This window comes from Schistocerca americana, chromosome 7 (genome assembly GCF_021461395.2).
Source record: "Schistocerca americana isolate TAMUIC-IGC-003095 chromosome 7, iqSchAmer2.1, whole genome shotgun sequence".
In the NCBI taxonomy this organism is placed as follows: domain Eukaryota; kingdom Metazoa; phylum Arthropoda; class Insecta; order Orthoptera; family Acrididae; genus Schistocerca; species Schistocerca americana.
The window spans coordinates 309,732,804-309,752,284 of record NC_060125.1 but is presented as its reverse complement, the minus strand read 5'-3'; the positions used below and the strand labels follow the sequence as shown (position 1 = coordinate 309,752,284).

The window sequence follows — 19,481 nt, the reverse complement described above, 5'->3', positions numbered from 1 at the left end:
ATATAGAAATATTGACGTGCTAATGCTTCAGAAAAAAAACTTTGTTTATTATTTTCGAACTGTAAACTGTGGATTTATAAGAAAATAAAAAAGTAACTCTGTTCTGGAATAAAAAAGAACAATTTTGGGTCACTACATGGATGGAGGACTGACAATGACTAACATAAAGACATGCTCAAGAAACACTTTTGTTTTAAAGGGGTAAACAGTATGGAGTTTTATTTCAGGTGTTGTTCAGTTGTGTGATTTTGCCTGGCATCATACATTCATTCAATTGTTGCTATGATCCAGGATAAGTAATGTAAGTGGCTTCCTACCTGCCAGACCTGACCTACTAATTTGCATGTAACTGAACCACTGAAAGAAGCATTATGGGGGGTAGAAGCATTTTGGGGGGGGGGGGGGTACATTTGTGATCTAAGAAAAGTCTGGGAAATGTAGTGCATGAGTAGCTACAGAAGCAACAAGTGATTTTTCAAGGTGTACCCACTCACAATGTGAGACAATAATTCAAATTCCATTAAATATTATTGATACTGTGCTGAGGAAATGATGTTTCACATTTGTCTTTAATAAACATGAAATAAAATACAATCAAGGCTTTCATTTGAAAGGTTATTGTAGTTCTTGATCATAACTTAAAGTTGCTGTTGATTGCCCTCTAGTGTTTGTTTAGTGGCGCTCTTAATAAGCAGTCTGATGCACTGTATCAGTTTTTAGTAAACTATGGTTATATGATTACTTCTTATTAGCTGCACTGTCCATACACTATAATAATTTTTAGCAGAGTTTACAAACCATGTCTTCAAATGCAAAGAAATTTTGCATATATAATAAGTTTCTCCATCCATATTGCTTGCAGAGCTGAGAATTTTGATTTATGACCTCTCCCCACATAGGTCCTTCTCCTAGGTGATCCATTATATAGCCACTCACCAGAACAAAGGCAATAAGTGCTGGAGTCAACCTGGAACAACAGTACTAGTACTTTATGTTATATACATTATGTTGTCATCAGTTTCAGATCATGTCATAGCAGTGATATAATTTAGAACAAACAATAACAAATACACCAATCTTGTCATAAATGATTATGAAATAAAACAAAATCACCAAAGTTACAACAAGTGCCAAATTTATCAAATTTGTTTCAATGCACGTTCTTGTGGAATAGTTGGCATCTTCCTTCAACTAAGTGACAATTCAGGTTTTTTAAGAATTTCTGTGAAACTCTCTCATGACCCTAACAAAACATTTGACCATTTGGGTTGCCTCATTTTTATACACTGATGAGCCAAAACAGGATGCTCACTTGCCCAGTAGCATATTGGTCCACCGTTGGAATGCAATACAGCAGTGATTTCATATGGCAAGAATTAGATACATTCTTGGTAGGATTCTGTAGGTATGTGACACCAGATGTCTATGTACAGGTCACACAACTGCCATAAATTATGGGCTGGTGGTTTGTGGGCACGGAGCTGGTGCTTGATAGGGTCTCGTATGTGTTCCATTAGATATGGGTCAGGCGAATTTTGTGGCCAAGACATAAATATGAGTTAACTGTTGTCTCCTAAAACCACTGTCTTTGTGGAATATTTAGTTTTCTTGCTGGAAAATCCCATCACCATCGGGAAAGACATCAAGGATGAAGGGTTGCAGATGGTCCACAATAAAATTCACATAGTCCACATCTGCCATGGTGCCTTTGTTTACTACCACAGGTCCTGAGAAAGCCCAGGGTAATGTCCCCTATAGCATAATACTGCCTCCATCAGCTTGCATCCATGGTTTTGTGCATATTTTGAGCAGTCGTTTGCTTTGCTGACAGAGTATGCAGACATGACCACTGGCCTGGTGTAACAAGAAACATGATTCATCTGACCAAGTGACTTGTTTCCATTCACCTGTAGACCAATATCAATGACACCATGTTCACTGCAATCATAACTGATGACGTCATTGGGTCCCCCACTCCTGTCTTAAGAATTCTTCTTATTTTATTCACAGTGTATGGGAGTTTGACAGCTTATATTTTCATATGGAGGTATTATTCACACTATTCATGAAAGATTAATATGTAATGTATCTTAGAAATTCATAAATTAAGCACGTAGGACCAATTCTTGAAATTTGTAAGCAGATCTTATCATCAAATTGGTGTGATTCTTCAAACTTTTGCTACTTCATATTTTTCAGTATTTCTGTATCATTTCTCTGTGACTGCACAGGCTTCTGTTATTTGTGCAACTTCAACAATCCATGTTTGTTAACTTGATACAGATCCCACACACTTTGAAAATGTTTCTATATAGTCAGGACAATGTCAATGGATGATTTCATGCAACTATGCCATTTTTTAGTGTTTGGAAAGGGTACAGTCATATATTTTCTGCAGTTAGATTTAACTGATGATCTCTGCATCAGGCTGAAATTGTATCAAGCATTTACTGGATATTAATACTGTTCTTTGTGCATGTAAACATAATCTATAGGGCTTCGTGTTGACTGTCTGGGGAAATAATTATGTGACTGTGTTGCTCATAGGAATTTACTCTGGAATACTATTCACAGTAATGCCCATTGCTGTTACAGTAGAGAGGAGAGAGAGAGAGAGAGAGAGAGAGAGAGAGAGAGAGAGAGAGACTCTTATGAAGAACTGTGGAAAGAATATTAGAATATTAAATTGGAGAGTTAGAATTTGATAACTGTTATCTACTCTTACATGGAAATTTTAAAACTACACTGAGTTAACATGTATGTGCTAGTGCATAAAATGTCTAGTTCTGACTGTAACCAAACTGTGTGAAAAGCCTAGTGATAACTTTTATTTAAGTTCTCCTAACTATATGACATGACCTCTCATAAAAAGTAGTGGTGTTGCATTTGAACATGAAATCAAGAAACATGTCACAAGAAGAGAGTTATTTCATAAGAGACTTTTATTTCTCTTGAGAGTCCTTCGAACTTTTATATGCATGTCAATTGTATGTAGTGTTATTGTTTGACTCCTTTCAGATTGTTTGGGCCATCATTGATGTACTGTACCATACTGTACCTGTTCATTATAAATGGATTCATTATACTGGAAAGCACCCATCATGTAGACAGATATGGATCTGATGGTAAAGAATTTTAACACAGGTAACTGAGAAAATAATTAGTCCCAAAACTAATGAAAGGAAGAAACCACATGAAGCTAAAATTGCTTAATTAAAACAGCACATGTAATTTGTACTATAATTCAGCAGCAAACCTGGATAATTTTGGTTTAGACTGTACATCTGATATGTTTTATGCGGTTAAATGTTTTCTGTCAGCTTTATCTCAATAATATTCTTTTGTAACTGTACAAAAAAATCAAATCTATCATGGATTATCATTGTGAGATAGGAGATTTACCTTATGTACCGACCTATTAGCCATTTCAACCATTTTATCTTGCCTGTACTCTGTAGCTCTCTTGTAAGTGTGTATGCAGCCAGAACACCACTCATGAGCAAGAAAGAATCAGTGCAATGGGAACCTGTTCGGAGTGCAACAGTGGTTGGCATCTTCATTTGCTGTAAGGAAAAAGATTTGTTTTGAAATTGTATTTGTATAATGATGATAAGTTATACAGTTAGACATCTCTGGCCATGAGCAACGAAAATTTTATATTATTTTGTTTGTTTTCATGCATCATTACTGTCATACAGACTAAAGTCAATGAACATGAGTCTTAAACATACTATGCCATATATCACAGAATAAAACATTTCATAATAAGCACTGCTTACTAAGCAGCTTATTTGAAGGAAGAGTACAGTGTTGCAATGAAAAATTGCTAATTGATCATCATGTAAATAACATAAAAGAACTCATCTTTTCCCTAGCATTTATTCCATCTAGTAAGGGGTCTGCTTTTTCAGGATTTGACAGACTTTATTTTGTTATTTAACTCTGTTGATGGATGCCCTTCCTGATTCCTCAGTCATCAAGGTATTTAAGGGAGGGACATCATGAATGCCACCTGTTTGTGAATCCTGTACAATTTGTTCTGTGTTTTTTTGTATTTTAACTGTTTGCTTGTTGCCTTTTCTGAGGCAGAAATTTGGGATCAGCCCAAGAGCTGCCTAAATGAGCATTGGAAACCACCTAAAAACAACATTCATGCTGGCTGGTGTACTAGCCCATGGTTGTTAATCCACCTTATGGATTTGATCGGGCTCTGAGTCCCCTCCCAGTCTCACAAGTCAATGTGTTATGCATTAACTATATGAGCAAGTTGATGTAAAGAAATTCATACTGTTTAATATGCCATATTTTTCTCACAAAATGCTACTGACAATTTCAGCATAATTTCATTGAATACAGTTTTTAATCACCAAGATTTGGAGCTTTTCTCAACCTAGTTGTTGTGCACTTTGAAGAAAAAAAAAGAAAAGAAAGTGACTTTGCAAATTTGGACTGGATTATAAAACAGTGTTTCATTGAGCTGATTAATTAATTTCAAATGTTACAAAGGTCTACATAATTAAAATAGATGTTGGCTGATAATAATAAATTGAAGAACTAGTACTGTCACTGTGTGATAAAAAATAGCAAACACACATGCAAACAGACACATGGAGATAAGCGAGTTAACTCTAATTCTGGACTCATCTCCCTCATCTTAGAATCCTAAAAATATGTTGAGTAGGTAGAACATTACCTCTGTTTGGCTTCTGTAAAGGCTTCTCTACTAAGAAAGCAATATATGATCTCATCAACTCAAGTTGTGGTAGCATTGAATAAGAAAAATTACTCTGCTGACATTTTATGTAATCTCACCAAAACCTATGATGGTGTGGATAATAAAATCTTACTAGAGAAATACTTGTAGTGTTTAAGGCATTCTGCTTGTGCTGATGTTGTCACATCTTAGCCATAGAAAAGAGATTGTCACATGAACAAATGACATGACAGCTGTAATACTAAATTCAAAGAGGAGAAACATTAAATATGGTGCTTGGTCTACTACTATTCTACATAAATGATTTTGTGAGGACCTTGTAGCAGTCTTCAAAAACTGTGTTGTTTGTTGATGACAATAATAAATTGATAAAGGACTCAAATACTTTCATACCAGACATATCCAGGGAAGAAATGAAACAAGCTTACACCTGGTTTACAGCAAACAATTTAATCATTAATTTTACAAACACTCATACTATAAAATGATGTGACAGAATCACTGCCCTTAAGGAGGTGAAATTTTTAGTACCTGCCAAAACCTGATGTAAATGTGTTTGTACATCTTCCTCCCAAACTCCTGGATCGATTGCAAACTAATTTGGCATAGAAATAGCAAGCCTTATGACTATCAACACTGTGGGATTTATAACCTCCTACCTCCAACAGAAGTGAAGATACAGGAAAAACCATTGTTTTTCAGCCTCTGGTGTATAGGCTACACTGCACGACAGGCATATTTTGTGGGAACATGGTGAATGGGAACAGTAACAGCCTACAAAATCAACCTACTTTTCAGAGCACTGCACATGTTAGCCTCAAGAAACTGTTTTCCAATTTGTGAAATGAAGGCTGCCCTGCATGAAGAGCAAGCTGTTGGAGTAGTATTGGCATGTTTGTACTCCATCTCGTCAAAGGATAACACCGAAAGCTACCAGGTTTTTCTTGTTTTGTTTGTGCCTATCGACAACTCAATGAGTCTGCTTTCTATTGAGTGGTCTCCTTTAGTTCTAAAGTATTTACAGGTAATGGAAGTAGAGATACATGAGCACACAATGGATGACACTCTGTGTGAAGTTAGTAGACATTCAGATGAGTAATAAAATAATGTTGCCCCAGCAAGTGAATCATTCACTCAATACTGTCCTGTGCCATATTCTTCATCAAAAACATATTAGTTTTACAGAAGTGTACAATAAGAATTCGTATAAAGTCGATCTTGTAGTAGATTGTGCAAAGCATCATCAGGTCCCTATGAATTCTTAAACTTATGTGCTGATATGAATATGGTATGGCATTGATACTGTAGTTATAGGATACTACTTTTCTGTGTTTTGTCAAGTGCACCATTTTATATTTCTGTAGAGCTGAAGCAAGTTGCCTGACTTTGCACCATTTCCAAATGTCATCAAGACCTGACTAGATCATGTTAACAGAATCTTCCATCGGTTCTTGGTAGAACAACATTATAATACATGAAAAACACCAATCTGACTGGATGTTAATGCAGCTTTATTCAGATAGTAATTCATTATAGATAACTGCCCCATTCAGTGTTCTACCATCAGCACAATCTTGATGAAGATTCCAGCAGAAGTATTGAAAAATCACATTTCAGAATTTTGAAGAGGAATGTGGCATGGCCAAACATCTCAGACGTTTTTACTGTTAATGTGAAGGATCCTGGAATATGATAAATATCAAGATTTTCATTTAAATTATAATGCCCTGTGGTATTAAGAGGAGAAATTTTTCTAAGTGTTGGTATTTCAGTTTTGTATTGTGTTGTAATTTCCAGTGTTGTTTACTCCCAATACTAGGTTCACTGATTTGAAAGAAGAGTGTAATACTGATATGGAGGAAATGTAATAAACATAATAAGGTGTTTACTGATACTAAAAGTACATCTACATATTATTGTATAATGATGCCTTTCAATGAATAAATGCAGTAAATAAATACATTTTTGATGTAGTACTATAATGAATTCTTCCTTACTATGTTAAATTTATAATATTTGTGTCCTTACCTCTAGAAAATCCACCCTGTTTATGTATGGCATTCGAGCCAGTGGAATGATGGCATGCTCAATGTATAGGACAATTGCCAACAGTGCTCTCAGACCAAAGATGCATACGATATTTCTGTCAAGTGACAAAGCGCCAGTCAGTTCTGCCCAAGTACGATACAGGGAGAAGCTCTCGACCAATGTCCAACCATTACCTGCAGCAGTAGAAGGCATCTAAAACAGTTGATTTTGAAGCACAAATTTTGATCAAATATATTATGATATTTATGTAACTCACCCTGGTTTTCAGGTTTAGGAGTCTCAGACATATCTCTCAGAGTGGCTATAATTGCTATTATCCCAACTGATACAAGAGCTGATCTGTAAACATGATAAAAGTGTTATAAGTCAAATTTTGAATATAAGAGGAATACCTGAAATGCACTTCACTTAAAACTTCTGGTCTAACAGGCTGTGGTCAAAATCTAACAATTTCCCTAACATTTCATCTCCAGCTCTGGGGGATATCCTCTCCCACAGCTGGAGATGAAACATTAGGGAAAAGTTTTGCATAAGAGGAATACCTGAAATGCACTTCACTTAAAACTTCTGGGCTGACAGGCTGTGGTCAATATCTAACAATTTCCCTAAATTTCATCTCCAGCTGTGTGGGATATCCTCTCCCGCAACTGGAGATGAAATGTTAGGGGAAAGTTTTGCCTATTGCCCATGGCCTGCCAGTATGGAAATTCTAAATGAAGTTACTGCTGGCTGTGAAAGCCTGCATTTTTTGATCACACTGAATACAATGTATTTATGTTACAATTATACAAAACAATACTTTATACAATCTTTTCCAGCCACACAATACTCACATGAGTTGATTTGTTTGGAAAGCAGAGTTAAGCATAGGAAAACTGTCATATATTGCAGAAAAAATGCACATATGAGCATGGGCTTTGTCACTGGTGTGCTCAGTGATGGATGGACAAGTTGATGCTGAGGAGGGAGAGTGCCATCAATCCTAGACAACTGCTGATAATAATTTGAAAGCAACCAACCAACAGCAGTTTTTACTGGAAATTTTGAGATACATTATAAGTTGATGAAGTGGGGAAGGGAATATGATGATAACAAGTAATGTTTCAGTAACTCATGGGTGTCCCGTTGGCCTTGCAGGAAAGAGGTGAGGTGTGGAACAAAAGCTTTTAACTGATTCAATAGCGTCTCACGGTATCTGTTTTGAAGGATGTTTGTGAGAAATTTTATGTGACTTTGTCTTGAAAGTTTAAGAGTGGGTACAAATTACCAAAGATAGAAAATACTTAGTGTTTGATTTCATAATGAGAAAGTGTGTGCAGCAAAGTACAAAGTTGTCATAGATAGGGGAGGACTGTAATTAATTAAACTCAGGAAAGACACATCTTTTGTTACCACATAGTTCTCTATTTATTTTTGTGACTTTGGTTTTATTATCCCACTCTGTAGCATAACTAACAAAAATGTTGCGCATAGTGGTAAAAACACAATACCAATAAATTTATGGTCAGAAAAGAAATTAATGCTAGCAGTAAATATATAAAATAACTTAAAGGCTGTTATAGTTTCTGCCTGTTGTGTGCAGTGTGTTGTGTTTCTGCATCTACTAGATAACTATATCTGGTTCCCTAACAGTGCTGCACAAGGTGGAGTTTGTCTTTTGCAGCTTGCAGCTTCTGTGGGGGTGTCTAAGTATGGCATGTATCAATCTCTCTGTTCTGCCTTTGTAATAGAAGCCACACTAATTGCATGTGATCATATTGATTCCTCAAGGGGGAGCTGTTTGCTACCATTCTACTCCTTAGCTAAATTTTTTCCTTCTTTTCTACAATATATTGCTAGTTACCATTCCACAGCCAAAGAAAATATTGGAATTCTTATTTTGGGCTATATTCCAATAAAAAATTAATATTCCCTACTGCATTTAAGTGGTGCTGATCTATGTTACTGATTTATATAAATCAGTAACTGACTTTGTTCCCATTCTTGTGATTGTAAAAATGCCATGAGCTAATCAATGTTTATTTCCAAAGTCACATAGCTCAATCAAAAGCCCTAATTTTACTCTTTCAACTAATCAGTTTTCTTTCTGTTGAAAGATGTTAACTGAAATATTAAATTCATAACTTATGTTTTGACTTACCTGAAATTGCTTTCATTATTTGAATGTCTGTGCTTATTTAATTCCCAGATCTGATGTTATGCTTCTGTTGCCCTAATTTTTCTGAACCAGATAATACACTTGGTTGCACAAGTAAGTCCCTAATTAAGAAACTGAATAAATTAGAAGAAATGAGAAAATGACATAAAATTAGGTACACCACTATGTAGATACACCTTGTATCAACCAAATATACCTTGACAATCGAGGAAAAAATAGACTGCTACTTACTGTAAAAAAGGTATGATAAGTTGCAGACAGGCACAATTAAAAGACACTTATCACCCAACTTGCACAACATCCTAGTCCATCCCTACACCCCCCCCCCCCCCCCCCTCCATCCCAACCTCTTGCCACAACGATCATACCCCTGTGGAAGATCCACACACAAGACCTGCCTAAACCACCCACCCAGCACTTCCAGTTCCAGTCCTGTCATGGGTTTATCCTACCTCGTCAGGGGTTGGGCCACCTGTGAAAGTGGCCATGTCATTTACCAGCTCTGCTGCAACCATTGCGCAGCTTCTTATGTTGGTATGACTACCAACTAGCTGTCCACCAGGATGAATGGCCACCACTAAACTGTGGCCAAGAGCAAAGTAGACCATCCTGTGGCAGAACATGCAGCTGACCACAACATGCTTAATTTCAATGGCTGCTTCACTACCCAAGCCAACTGTATCCTAAACATCACCACCAGCTTTTCTGAACAGCATAGATAGGAGTTTGGAGTTATCCTTACAACACATTCTCTGCTCCCGTAACTATCCAGACCTCAAGCTACAGTAACATACTTCCCCACACTCTCCACCCAATAGTTCCCAGCCTCTTTGCTTGCCACCCTCTGCCAATGCAGCCATCCATCTTTCCCTGCTCCTCTTCCTCCTACTCCTTTTTTCCCCACTTCCCTGCCCCACAACGTCCTGATGCTGCACCTGTTGGCTTAATTTAAAGTTATTTGTTCACTGCCTTGTAATACATTACGCCAGCCAAAATGCAGCCCACTGTGAATGCTTTTCTCAAATACGGGATGAGTTGATTGATGTGCGTAATTAGCTGGAAATCACCCTGACGTCTGTCAAGCAATTGGCACCTGTGGTGAATCAGTGTGTTGGGAGAGCTCCCAAGAGTTGCATACCTGTAATACTTGTACCGGAGGTACCTCAGGTACTGTCCTGTCCTGTGGATACTGTCTCCTCTGCAGAAAGTACAGGATCTGTCATTACCAGCCCAGCTGACTGCATGTGGTGTGTCAGTGGTAGATCTTGGTGTCCTGTACAGGGTGGATGGGGACCAAGGAAGACTCAGGGTGTTGTACCAATCCCTCTAACCTTCAAGTTTAGGTGCTGTCTTTCACTGAAACTGAAACTGCGCCAGTGGGACTCTTTACCTGTTTTTGGAAAACCTGTTTTATCACGTCTGGAGGAGGGGTCTTTTAACCATCAGAAGTTCAAATGTATGGTGAATGATGGTACCCCTTGAGGAAATGGCAGCAAGGGACACGTGGGCAACAGGTATACTCAATGTGTATGGCTGGGGGCCTCATTAAACATGTTGAAGAGGCTATTTTGGCAGCCACTGAGGAAACAGAGTGCAACCAGCTGCAGATTATGGTGGATATTGGAACAAATGATGCCTTTCATCTGGGCACCAAGGTTATTCTTGGTTCTTTCCAATGACTGGCTGAGAAGGTTGAGAAGACCAGCCTTGCACATGGAGTTTCAGCAAAGCCCACAATTTGCAGCATTGTCCCCAGAATTGATTGTGGCCCTTTGGTTCTGAGCCAAGCGGAAGTCCTGACTGAACCAGAGACTTCAAAGGTTCTTTAAAAAGCTAGGCTGCAACTTCCTGGACTTGCACCATGGGACTGAGAACTCTAGGGTCCCCGTAAATAGGTAAATAGTGCACTACACATCAGAGGCTGCTACTCAGGTAGCTGACTATGTGTGGGGTGCACACAAGGGTTTCTTAGATTAGGTGACTCTCCATGCAATCCAGATAATGATAGCTGTAGGAAACCCAAAAGTATCAGTGTAACATCAAAAGAAATGCTTCCCACAGGTGAGAGTATTAAAATCCTCATGGTAAACTGCCAAATCATTCACAACAAGTTGCCAGAGTTTGAAGCTTTCATTGAAAATAGTGAAGCTCACATAACACTAGGTACAAAAAGCTGGTTGAAATCTGAATTTGATAGCAATGAGATTTTTGGGGAAAATTCAAGTGTATACCAAAAGGATAGGCAAATGGGAAATGGAGGTGATGTATTTGTCACAGTAGACAGGAAACTCAAATCCACTGAGACAGAAATTGGGGCTGCACATGAGATTGTTTGGGCAAGACTCAATATCACGGGTAGGCATAAAGTGATAACTGGATCCCTTCTATCACCCACCAGACTCATCTCCTGATATAACAGAAACCTTTAGAGAAAACCTACGCAAGTTCCCCAATCATACTGTAGAAATCAGTGGAGCCTTTAATCATTCAATAATCAACTGGGAAAATTACTATTTTGTTAGTGGCGGGCATGATACAACATCCTGTGAAACTTTACTAAATGCCTTCTCTGAACCCCACTCATGATGGAAATATATTGGATCTAATGGCAACAAATAGACTTGACGTCTTTGAGGATGTCCACAACAAAACTGGGACCAGTGACCATGATGGCGTAGCAACAATGATTATCAAAGTACAAAGGACAACTAAAACAAGCAGAAAGATATATACCAAGAGATTATAATTAAACTTTCCCTATTTAACACATTATAACATGGGAACTAATTACTGTAAGAGTATCAAACTTGATAGCATTAATGTCCAGAGTATGGGGTGCATGATTTCCATGTGTCACAGTGCCACCATCAAGTTCCAACTATGGCCACCAGATGACATGAACAGTCATTGTGATTCATAGTCTCACACACCTGACCAGTCACAGAGCACTTGTTGACATGTCAAAATGAGCTTGGACAAAAGGAGCAGGGCATTATTGGTATAGTTTTATTATCAAAACAACAGTAATGTTACTGCTGCACTTCAAGAATATTGCTGGCTGAAAAGATTACGGAAGGCCCTCTTTCTCCACCTGCTATGCAGTGCATGATGAATAAGTTCAAATCAGATGGAGAACTGAGCATCACTCCGGGAAGAGACCAACGACTGGTTGCACCACAGGCGATAGGTGAAATTGCTGTTGCTATGGCAGACAATGCTGTGCACAATTCCCAATAATCAGGCAGTGCCTGTACTGTGTCAAGACAGTTGAACATCCTGCTGTCAGCTGTATGGAAGGTGCTTCAGGCTATTCTCAAATGGTATCCATACAAGATCTGTATCATACAGCATCTTGCACCATAGGTCACACAATGATGTGTGGACTTCGCTCTACACTTCCTTGTAAGGATTGAAGTTGATGAGGGCTGGCCGTCGACCATCCTATGGACAGAGGAAGCTCATTTTTCTCTGATGGGTGAGGTGAACACACAGAACTGCCACGTATGTGGATCTTCACCTCCAGGCATTGTGCATGAAGTTCCTCTGTATGGTGAATGTGTCGCTGTATGGTGTGGCTTCACTGCTACATTCATAACTGGCCCATTCTTTTTTGAAGAGGTTGGTGCTCAAGGACAGAAACATGCAGTGCAACTGTCCAGCATTACTGTGATATGCTTTGCCAGCATGTCATACCTGCCCTACAGGAGAGACACTCACTGAACTCAACACTTTTAATTAAGTTGGGGCCCCATCGCACATCGCTCATCAATTTTACCTACCACATTTGGAAATGATTGAGTTATCAGCCAATTGTTTCCAAATGCTTGGCCAGCACAATCACCTGATTTCACTTCCTGTGTTTTCTGGTTGTGGGGCTACCTGAAGGACAGGGTTTACCAGAGGAACATTGACACATGTGCTGATTTGAAGTGCAGCATATGAAGAGAGTTAGCCAGCATATCTATGAATATGCTACATTCTGCTGTGCATAATGCAATCCTGCACTTGCAGGCTCTTCTGGACATTGATGGGAAACGTATTGAGTCCATTTTGTAGCAGTGATACTACCAGTATGTAATGGTACTGTGCACTGTAGCAGCACATTAAAACTGGTTCAATTGAATTGATTCTGCATTATTTCTCTTCCCCATGTCCTTGACACAAATGCTACCAAGTTTAGTCCTCATATGGTAATTAGTTTCTGTGTTATGTTAAACAGGGAAAGTATAATTGTATCCACCTGGTATGTTCAGTAAATTAGATAAAAAACATTAGTAGTGTCATCTCACTCATTGAGGAACTTTAAACTTGCAGCACAGGGCAGGAGCATGTAGAGGAACTCTGGATCAAATTTAAAAGAATAGTTGACCATGCACTGCACAGATATGTATCCAACAGAACAGTTCATAATGGGAGGGAACCACCATGGTAATATAATCACTGTTAAGAAACTTCTAAAGAAACAGAGATTGCTGCATAATAGGTGTAAAACAAGGCGTAGCGCTTAGATAGAGAGATGCTGAATGAAACATGTTTGGCTGTCAAAAGAGCAATGCCTGTTGCCTTCAATGACTATCATAGCAGAATATTGTCAAGTTATCTTTAACAGAACCCAAATAAATTCTGATTGTGTGTAAAGACTGTTAGTGGCACCAGAGATTGTGTCCAGCCCTAGTGAATGAGACAGGAACTGAAATTGAGGGTAGCAAAGCAAAAGCTGAAATGCTTAGCTCCACTTTCAACTGTTTCTTAACAAAGAAAAACCCAGGAGAATTGCTCCAATTTAATCCTCATAAAACTGAAAAGATGAATGAAACAAGTATTAGTGTCAGTGGTGTTGAGAAACAGCTGAAATTGTTAAAACTGAACAAAGCTCCAAGCCCCAATGGAATCCTTCTCAGATTCTATACTGAATTTGTGGCTGAGCCAGCCCCTCTTCTAGCTATAATCTGTTATAGATCCTTAGAACAAAAAATGGCACTCGGTAGGTGGAAGAAAACACAGGCACCAAAGGTAGTAGAAGTGAGCCACAAAACTACTGTTCAATATCCATGAAATTAATATGTTCTACATCTGCATCTACATTTATACTCCGCAAGCCACTCAACGGTGTGTGGCGGAGGGCACCTTACGTGCCACTGTCATTACCTCCCTTTTCTGTTCCAGTCGCGTATGGTTTGCGGTACGAACGACTATCTGAAAGCCTCTGTGTGCGCTCGAATCTCTCTAATTTTACATTCGTGATCTCCTCGGGAGGTATAAGTAGGGGGAAGCAATATATTCGATACCTCAACCAGAAACGCACCCTCTCGAAACCTGGCGAGCAAGCTACACCGCAATGCAGAGTGCGTCTCTTGCAGAGTCTGCCACTTGAGTTTGCTAAACATCTCCGTAATGCTATCACGATTACCAAATAACCCTGTTACAAAATGCGCCGCTCTTCTTTGGATCTTCTCTATCTCCTCCGTCAACCCAATCTGGTACGGATCCCACACTGATGAGCAATACTCAAGTATAGGTCGAACGAGTGTTTTGTAAGCCACCTCCTTTGTTGATGGCCTACATTTTCTAAGGACTCTCCCAATGAATCTCAACGTGGCACCCGCCTTACCAACAATTAATTTTATATGATCATTCCACTTCCAATCGTTCCATACGCACACTCCCAGATATTTTACAGACGTAACTGCTACCAGTGTTTGTTCCACTATCATATAATCATACAATAAAGGATCCTTCTTTCTATATATTCGAAATACATTACACTTGTCTATGTTAAGGGTCAGTTGCCACTCCCTGCACCAAGTGCCTATCCGCTGCAGATCTTCCTGCATTTCGCTACAATTTTCTAATGCTGCAACTTCTCTGTATACTACAGCATCATCTGCGAAAAGCCGCATGGAACTTCCGACACTATCTACTAGGTCATTTATATATATTGTGAAAAGCAATGGTGCCACAACACTCCCCTGTGGCACGCCAGAGGTTACTTTAACGTCTTTAGACGTCTCTCCATTGATAACAACATGCTGTGTTCTGTTTGCTAAAAACTCTTCAGTCCAGCCACACAGCTGGTCTGATATTCTGTAGGCTCTTACTTTGTTTATCAGGCGACAGTGCAGAACTGTATCGAACGCCTTCCGGAAGTCAAGGAAAATAGCATCTACCTGCGAGCCTGTATTTAATATTTTCTGGGTCTCATGAACAAATGAAGTGAGTTGGGTCTCACACGATCGCTGTTTCCGGAATCCATGTTGATTCCTACAGAGTAGATTCTGGGTTTCCAGAAATGACATGATACTCGAGCAAAAAACATGTTCTAAAATTCTAAAACAGATCGACGTCAGAGATATAGGTCTATAGTTTTGCGCATCTGCTCGACGACCCTTCTTGAAGACTGGGACTACCTGTGCTCTTTTCCAATCATTTGGAACCTTCCGTTCCTCTAGAGACTTGCGGTACACAGCTGTTAGAAGGGGGGCAAGTTCTTTTGCGTACTCTGTGTAGAATCGAATTGGTATCCCGTCAGGTCCAGTGGACTTTCCTCTGTTGAGTGATTCCAGTTGCTTTTCTATTCCTTGGACACTTATTTCGATGTCAGCCATTTTTTCGTTTGTGCGAGGATTTAGAGAAGGAACTGCAGTGTGGTCTTCCTCTGTGAAACAGCTTTGGAAAAAGGTGTTTAGTATTTCAGCTTTACACGTGTCATCCTCTGTTTCAATGCCATCATCATCCCGGAGTGTCTGGATATGCTGTTTCGAGCCACTTACTGACTTAACGTAAGACCAGAACTTCCTAGGATTTTCTGTCAAGTCGGTACATAGAATTTTACTTTCGAATTCACTGAATGCTTCACGCATAGCCCTCCTTACGCTAACTTTGACATTGTTTAGCTTCTGTTTGTCTGAGAGGTTTTGCCTGCGTTTAAACTTGGAGTGAAGCTCTCTTTGCTTTCGCAGTAGTTTCCTAACTTTGTTGTTGAACCACGGTGGGTTTTTCCCGTCCCTCACAGTTTTACTTGGCACGTACCTGTCTAAAACACATTTTACGATTGTCTTGAACTTTTTCCATAAACACTCAACATTGTCAGTGTCAGAACAGAAATGTTTGTTTTGATCTGTTAGGTAGTCTGAAATCTGCCTTCTATTACTCTTGCTAAACAGATAAACCTTCCTCCCTTTTTTTATATTCCTATTAACTTTCATATTCAGGGATGCTGCAACGGCCTTATGATCACTGATTTCCTGTTCTGCACTTACAGAGTCGAAAAGTTCGGGTCTGTTTGTTATCAGTAGGTCCAAGATGTTATCTCCACGAGTCGGTTCTCTGTTTAATTGCTCGAGGTAATTTTCGGATAGTGCACTCAGTATAATGTCACTCGATGCTCTGTCCCTACCACCCGTCCTAAACATCTGAGTGTCCCAGTCTATATCTGGTAAATTGAAATCTCCACCTAAGACTATACCATGCTGAGAAAATTTATGTGAAATGTATTCCAAATTTTCTCTCAGTTGTTCTGCCACTAATGCTGCTGAGTCGGGAGGTCAGTAAAAGGAGCCAATTATTAACCTAGCTCGGTTGTTGAGTGTAGCCTCCACCCATAATAATTCACAGGAACTATCCACTTCTACTTCACTACAGGATAAACTACTACTAACAGCAACAAACACGCCACCACCGGTTGCATGCAATCTATCCTTTCTAAACACCGTCTGTGCCTTTGTAAAAATTTCGGCAGAATTCATCTCTGGCTTCAGCCAGCTTTCTGTACCTATAACGATTTCAGCTTCAGTGCTTTCTATCAGTGCTTGAAGTTCCGGTACTTTGCCAATGCAACTTCGACAGTTTACAATTACAATACCGATTGCTGCTTGGTCCCTGCATGTCCTGACTTTGCCCCGCACCCTTTGAGGCTGTTGCCCTTTCTGTACTTGCCCAAGGCCATCTAACCTAAAAAACCGCCCAGTCCCTGCCACACAACCCCTGCTACCGGTGTAGCCGCTTGCTGCGTGTAGTGGACTCCTGACCTATCCAGCGGAACCCGAAGCCCCACCACCCTATGGCGCAAGTCGAGGAATCTGCAGCCCACACGGTCGCAGAACTGTCTCAGCCTCTGATTCAGACCCTCCACTCAGCTCTGTAGAATCTTAGAAAATATCTGAGCTCCAGCATAATGAGGTATCTTGAAGAGAATGACCTCCTCAATGCAAACCAGCATGGATTTCAAAAACATTGATCATGTTAAACCCAACTCATACTTTCTCACATGACATACTGAAAGCCTTGGATCAAGGTAACCAGGTAGATGCAGTATTTCTTAATTTCTGAAAATCATTTGACTCAGTATTGTACTTACTGTAAAAAAATACAATCATATGGGGTATCAAGTGAAATTTGTGACTGGATTGAGGACCTTTTTGTAGGGGGAAAACAGTGTGTTATCTTGGGTGGAGAGTCATCATCAGATGTAGAAGTAACTTCAGATGTGCCCCCGGAAAGTGTGATGGGACCCTTGCTGTCCATGTTGTATATTAATGCCCTTGCAGGCTCTTTGCAGATGATGTAGTTATCTATAATGGAGTACTATCTGAGAGAAGCTGCATTAATATTTGGTCACATATTGATAATATTTCAGCATGGTGCAGAGATTGTCAACTTGCTCTAAACGTTCAAAAATGTAAAATTTTGCACTTCACAAAATGAAAAAATGTAGTATCCTAAGACTATAATATCGATGAGTCACTGTTGGAATCAGCCAACTCATACAAATACCTGGGTGTAACACTTTGTAGGAATATGAAGTGGAATGATCACTTAGGTTTGGTCACGGGTGAAGCATGTGGCAGACTTCAGTTTGTCAGTAGGATACTGGGGAAGTGCCATCAGTCTACAAAGGAGATTGCTTACAGATCACTCATGCAAGCACTTCTAGAATGTTGCTCAAGTGTGTGGGACCTGTACCAGATAGGACTAACAGGGGATATTGAACATATACAGAGAAGGATAGCACAAATGGTCACAGTTTTGCTGAATCCATGGGACAGTGTCACAGAGATACTGAAGGAGCTGAACTGGAAGACTGCCAGAGCCGGCAGTCATGTTTGTGTGAGGTGCGTTTCTTTTTTGCTGATGAAGGCTGTGCCTAAAAGCTTTGTGTAAGTGTCTTTTAATTGTGCCTGTCTTCATCTTAACATGTCTTCTTTACAGTAAGCAGCAATCTATCTTTTCCTACATAGTTGATATTTGTACATGGGTTTCCAGTGTTTAAACAAAACCTTGAACTTTATTACTTTTGCAGGTCAGAACAAATTTAATAATCAAATACTTATTCACAAACAATTAATAATATGATAAGACTAAGATTTCAAGTATTGCATATGTTATTGAGTTGTGAGACCACCAGTTCAAGCGATTTCAGAGCATGAGACTCCAGTTCATCATGCACAATCAAGGATTTACAGCAGCACAATGACATCAGTACCACAACTAATTCAACGATTAAATTGTTTAAGATCTTTTTGTTTTCCATTTCCAGGTAATTTGAAAGCTAATTGAACCTACTGTACAGGGCTACATTTATGCACAGGCTGGACTGTGGCCTAGAGGTCCACATCACAGAAATAAATTAACTAAATAAATAAATGAAGATCTTTGTCTTAATACTTTGGTGTGGGCCTTCTTATACTCATAAAATACACATATGTAATTATTTGTATGGGCTTACTTGGCTGAATTATTTTCAGTGGACTCTTAATATGAATAAAGTAAGTACTCATCTCTCATGTCCCACACTCCCTCACATAAAATTACAAGTGGCATCAAGTTAAACACATGGCACATCAGTTGTCAAAATTGCCTAAGACTTTTTTAAAGTTTGGCTAATGAAATTTTGGAACAATGAAGTGAGTTTGATTTCATAGAAAGTAGATTTTTTTCAATATACCATTTCATTCAAACCAGAACCCATACTGTTTTTTTTACTTCATGTGGCCAAATGTAAATAAAAGAGCTCTTTAATCTGAGGAAAACCATTTTCAGATAATCCTTTAATGAGATATCTTGACATAATCATTGTGAGCATTTTAGCAAGAAATTCAAAAGTAAAACAAACAAATGCATTAAAAAATAGGAATGTATTTTTATCAAAAAATATTTTTGGTCATAATAATTATATTACTTCCATTATAGATGGTAATAAATTGCTGCTTTGACTATCTTAATAATTTCAGTTCTGTTAATTTTTTAATCATATCAATTAATTATATTATACACTGAAGAGCCAAAGAAACTGGTACACCTGCCTAATATTGTGTAGGGCCCCCGCGAGCATGAGAAATGCTGCAGCATGACTTGACATGGACTCAAATAATATCTGAAGTAATGCTGGAGGGAACTTACACCATGAACCCTGCACAGCTGTCCCTAAATCTGTAAGAGTACAAGGGGGTGGAGATATCTTCTGAACAGCACATTGCAAGGCATCCCATATATGCTCCAATATTGTTCATGCCTGGGGAGGTTGGTGGCCAGTGGAAGTGTTTTAACTCAGAAGAGCATTCC

The 19,481-nt window shown here is 39.0% G+C and overlaps 1 protein-coding gene across 1 annotated transcript in view; it reads right to left on the bottom strand.

Annotated features, from left to right (window-relative positions):
* Positions 1-19,481, bottom strand: part of LOC124622169 (nose resistant to fluoxetine protein 6-like) — a 322,977-nt gene that overhangs the window by 34,700 nt on the left and 268,796 nt on the right. Inside the window, exons 6-9 of the mRNA XM_047147813.1 lie at positions 7,020-7,102; positions 6,743-6,936; positions 3,403-3,563; positions 799-967 (exon numbers count right to left, since the gene is read on the bottom strand). Of these exons, the coding sequence (XP_047003769.1) occupies positions 799-967; positions 3,403-3,563; positions 6,743-6,936; positions 7,020-7,102 (607 nt within the window). The remainder of the gene's footprint in view (positions 1-798; positions 968-3,402; positions 3,564-6,742; positions 6,937-7,019; positions 7,103-19,481) is intronic.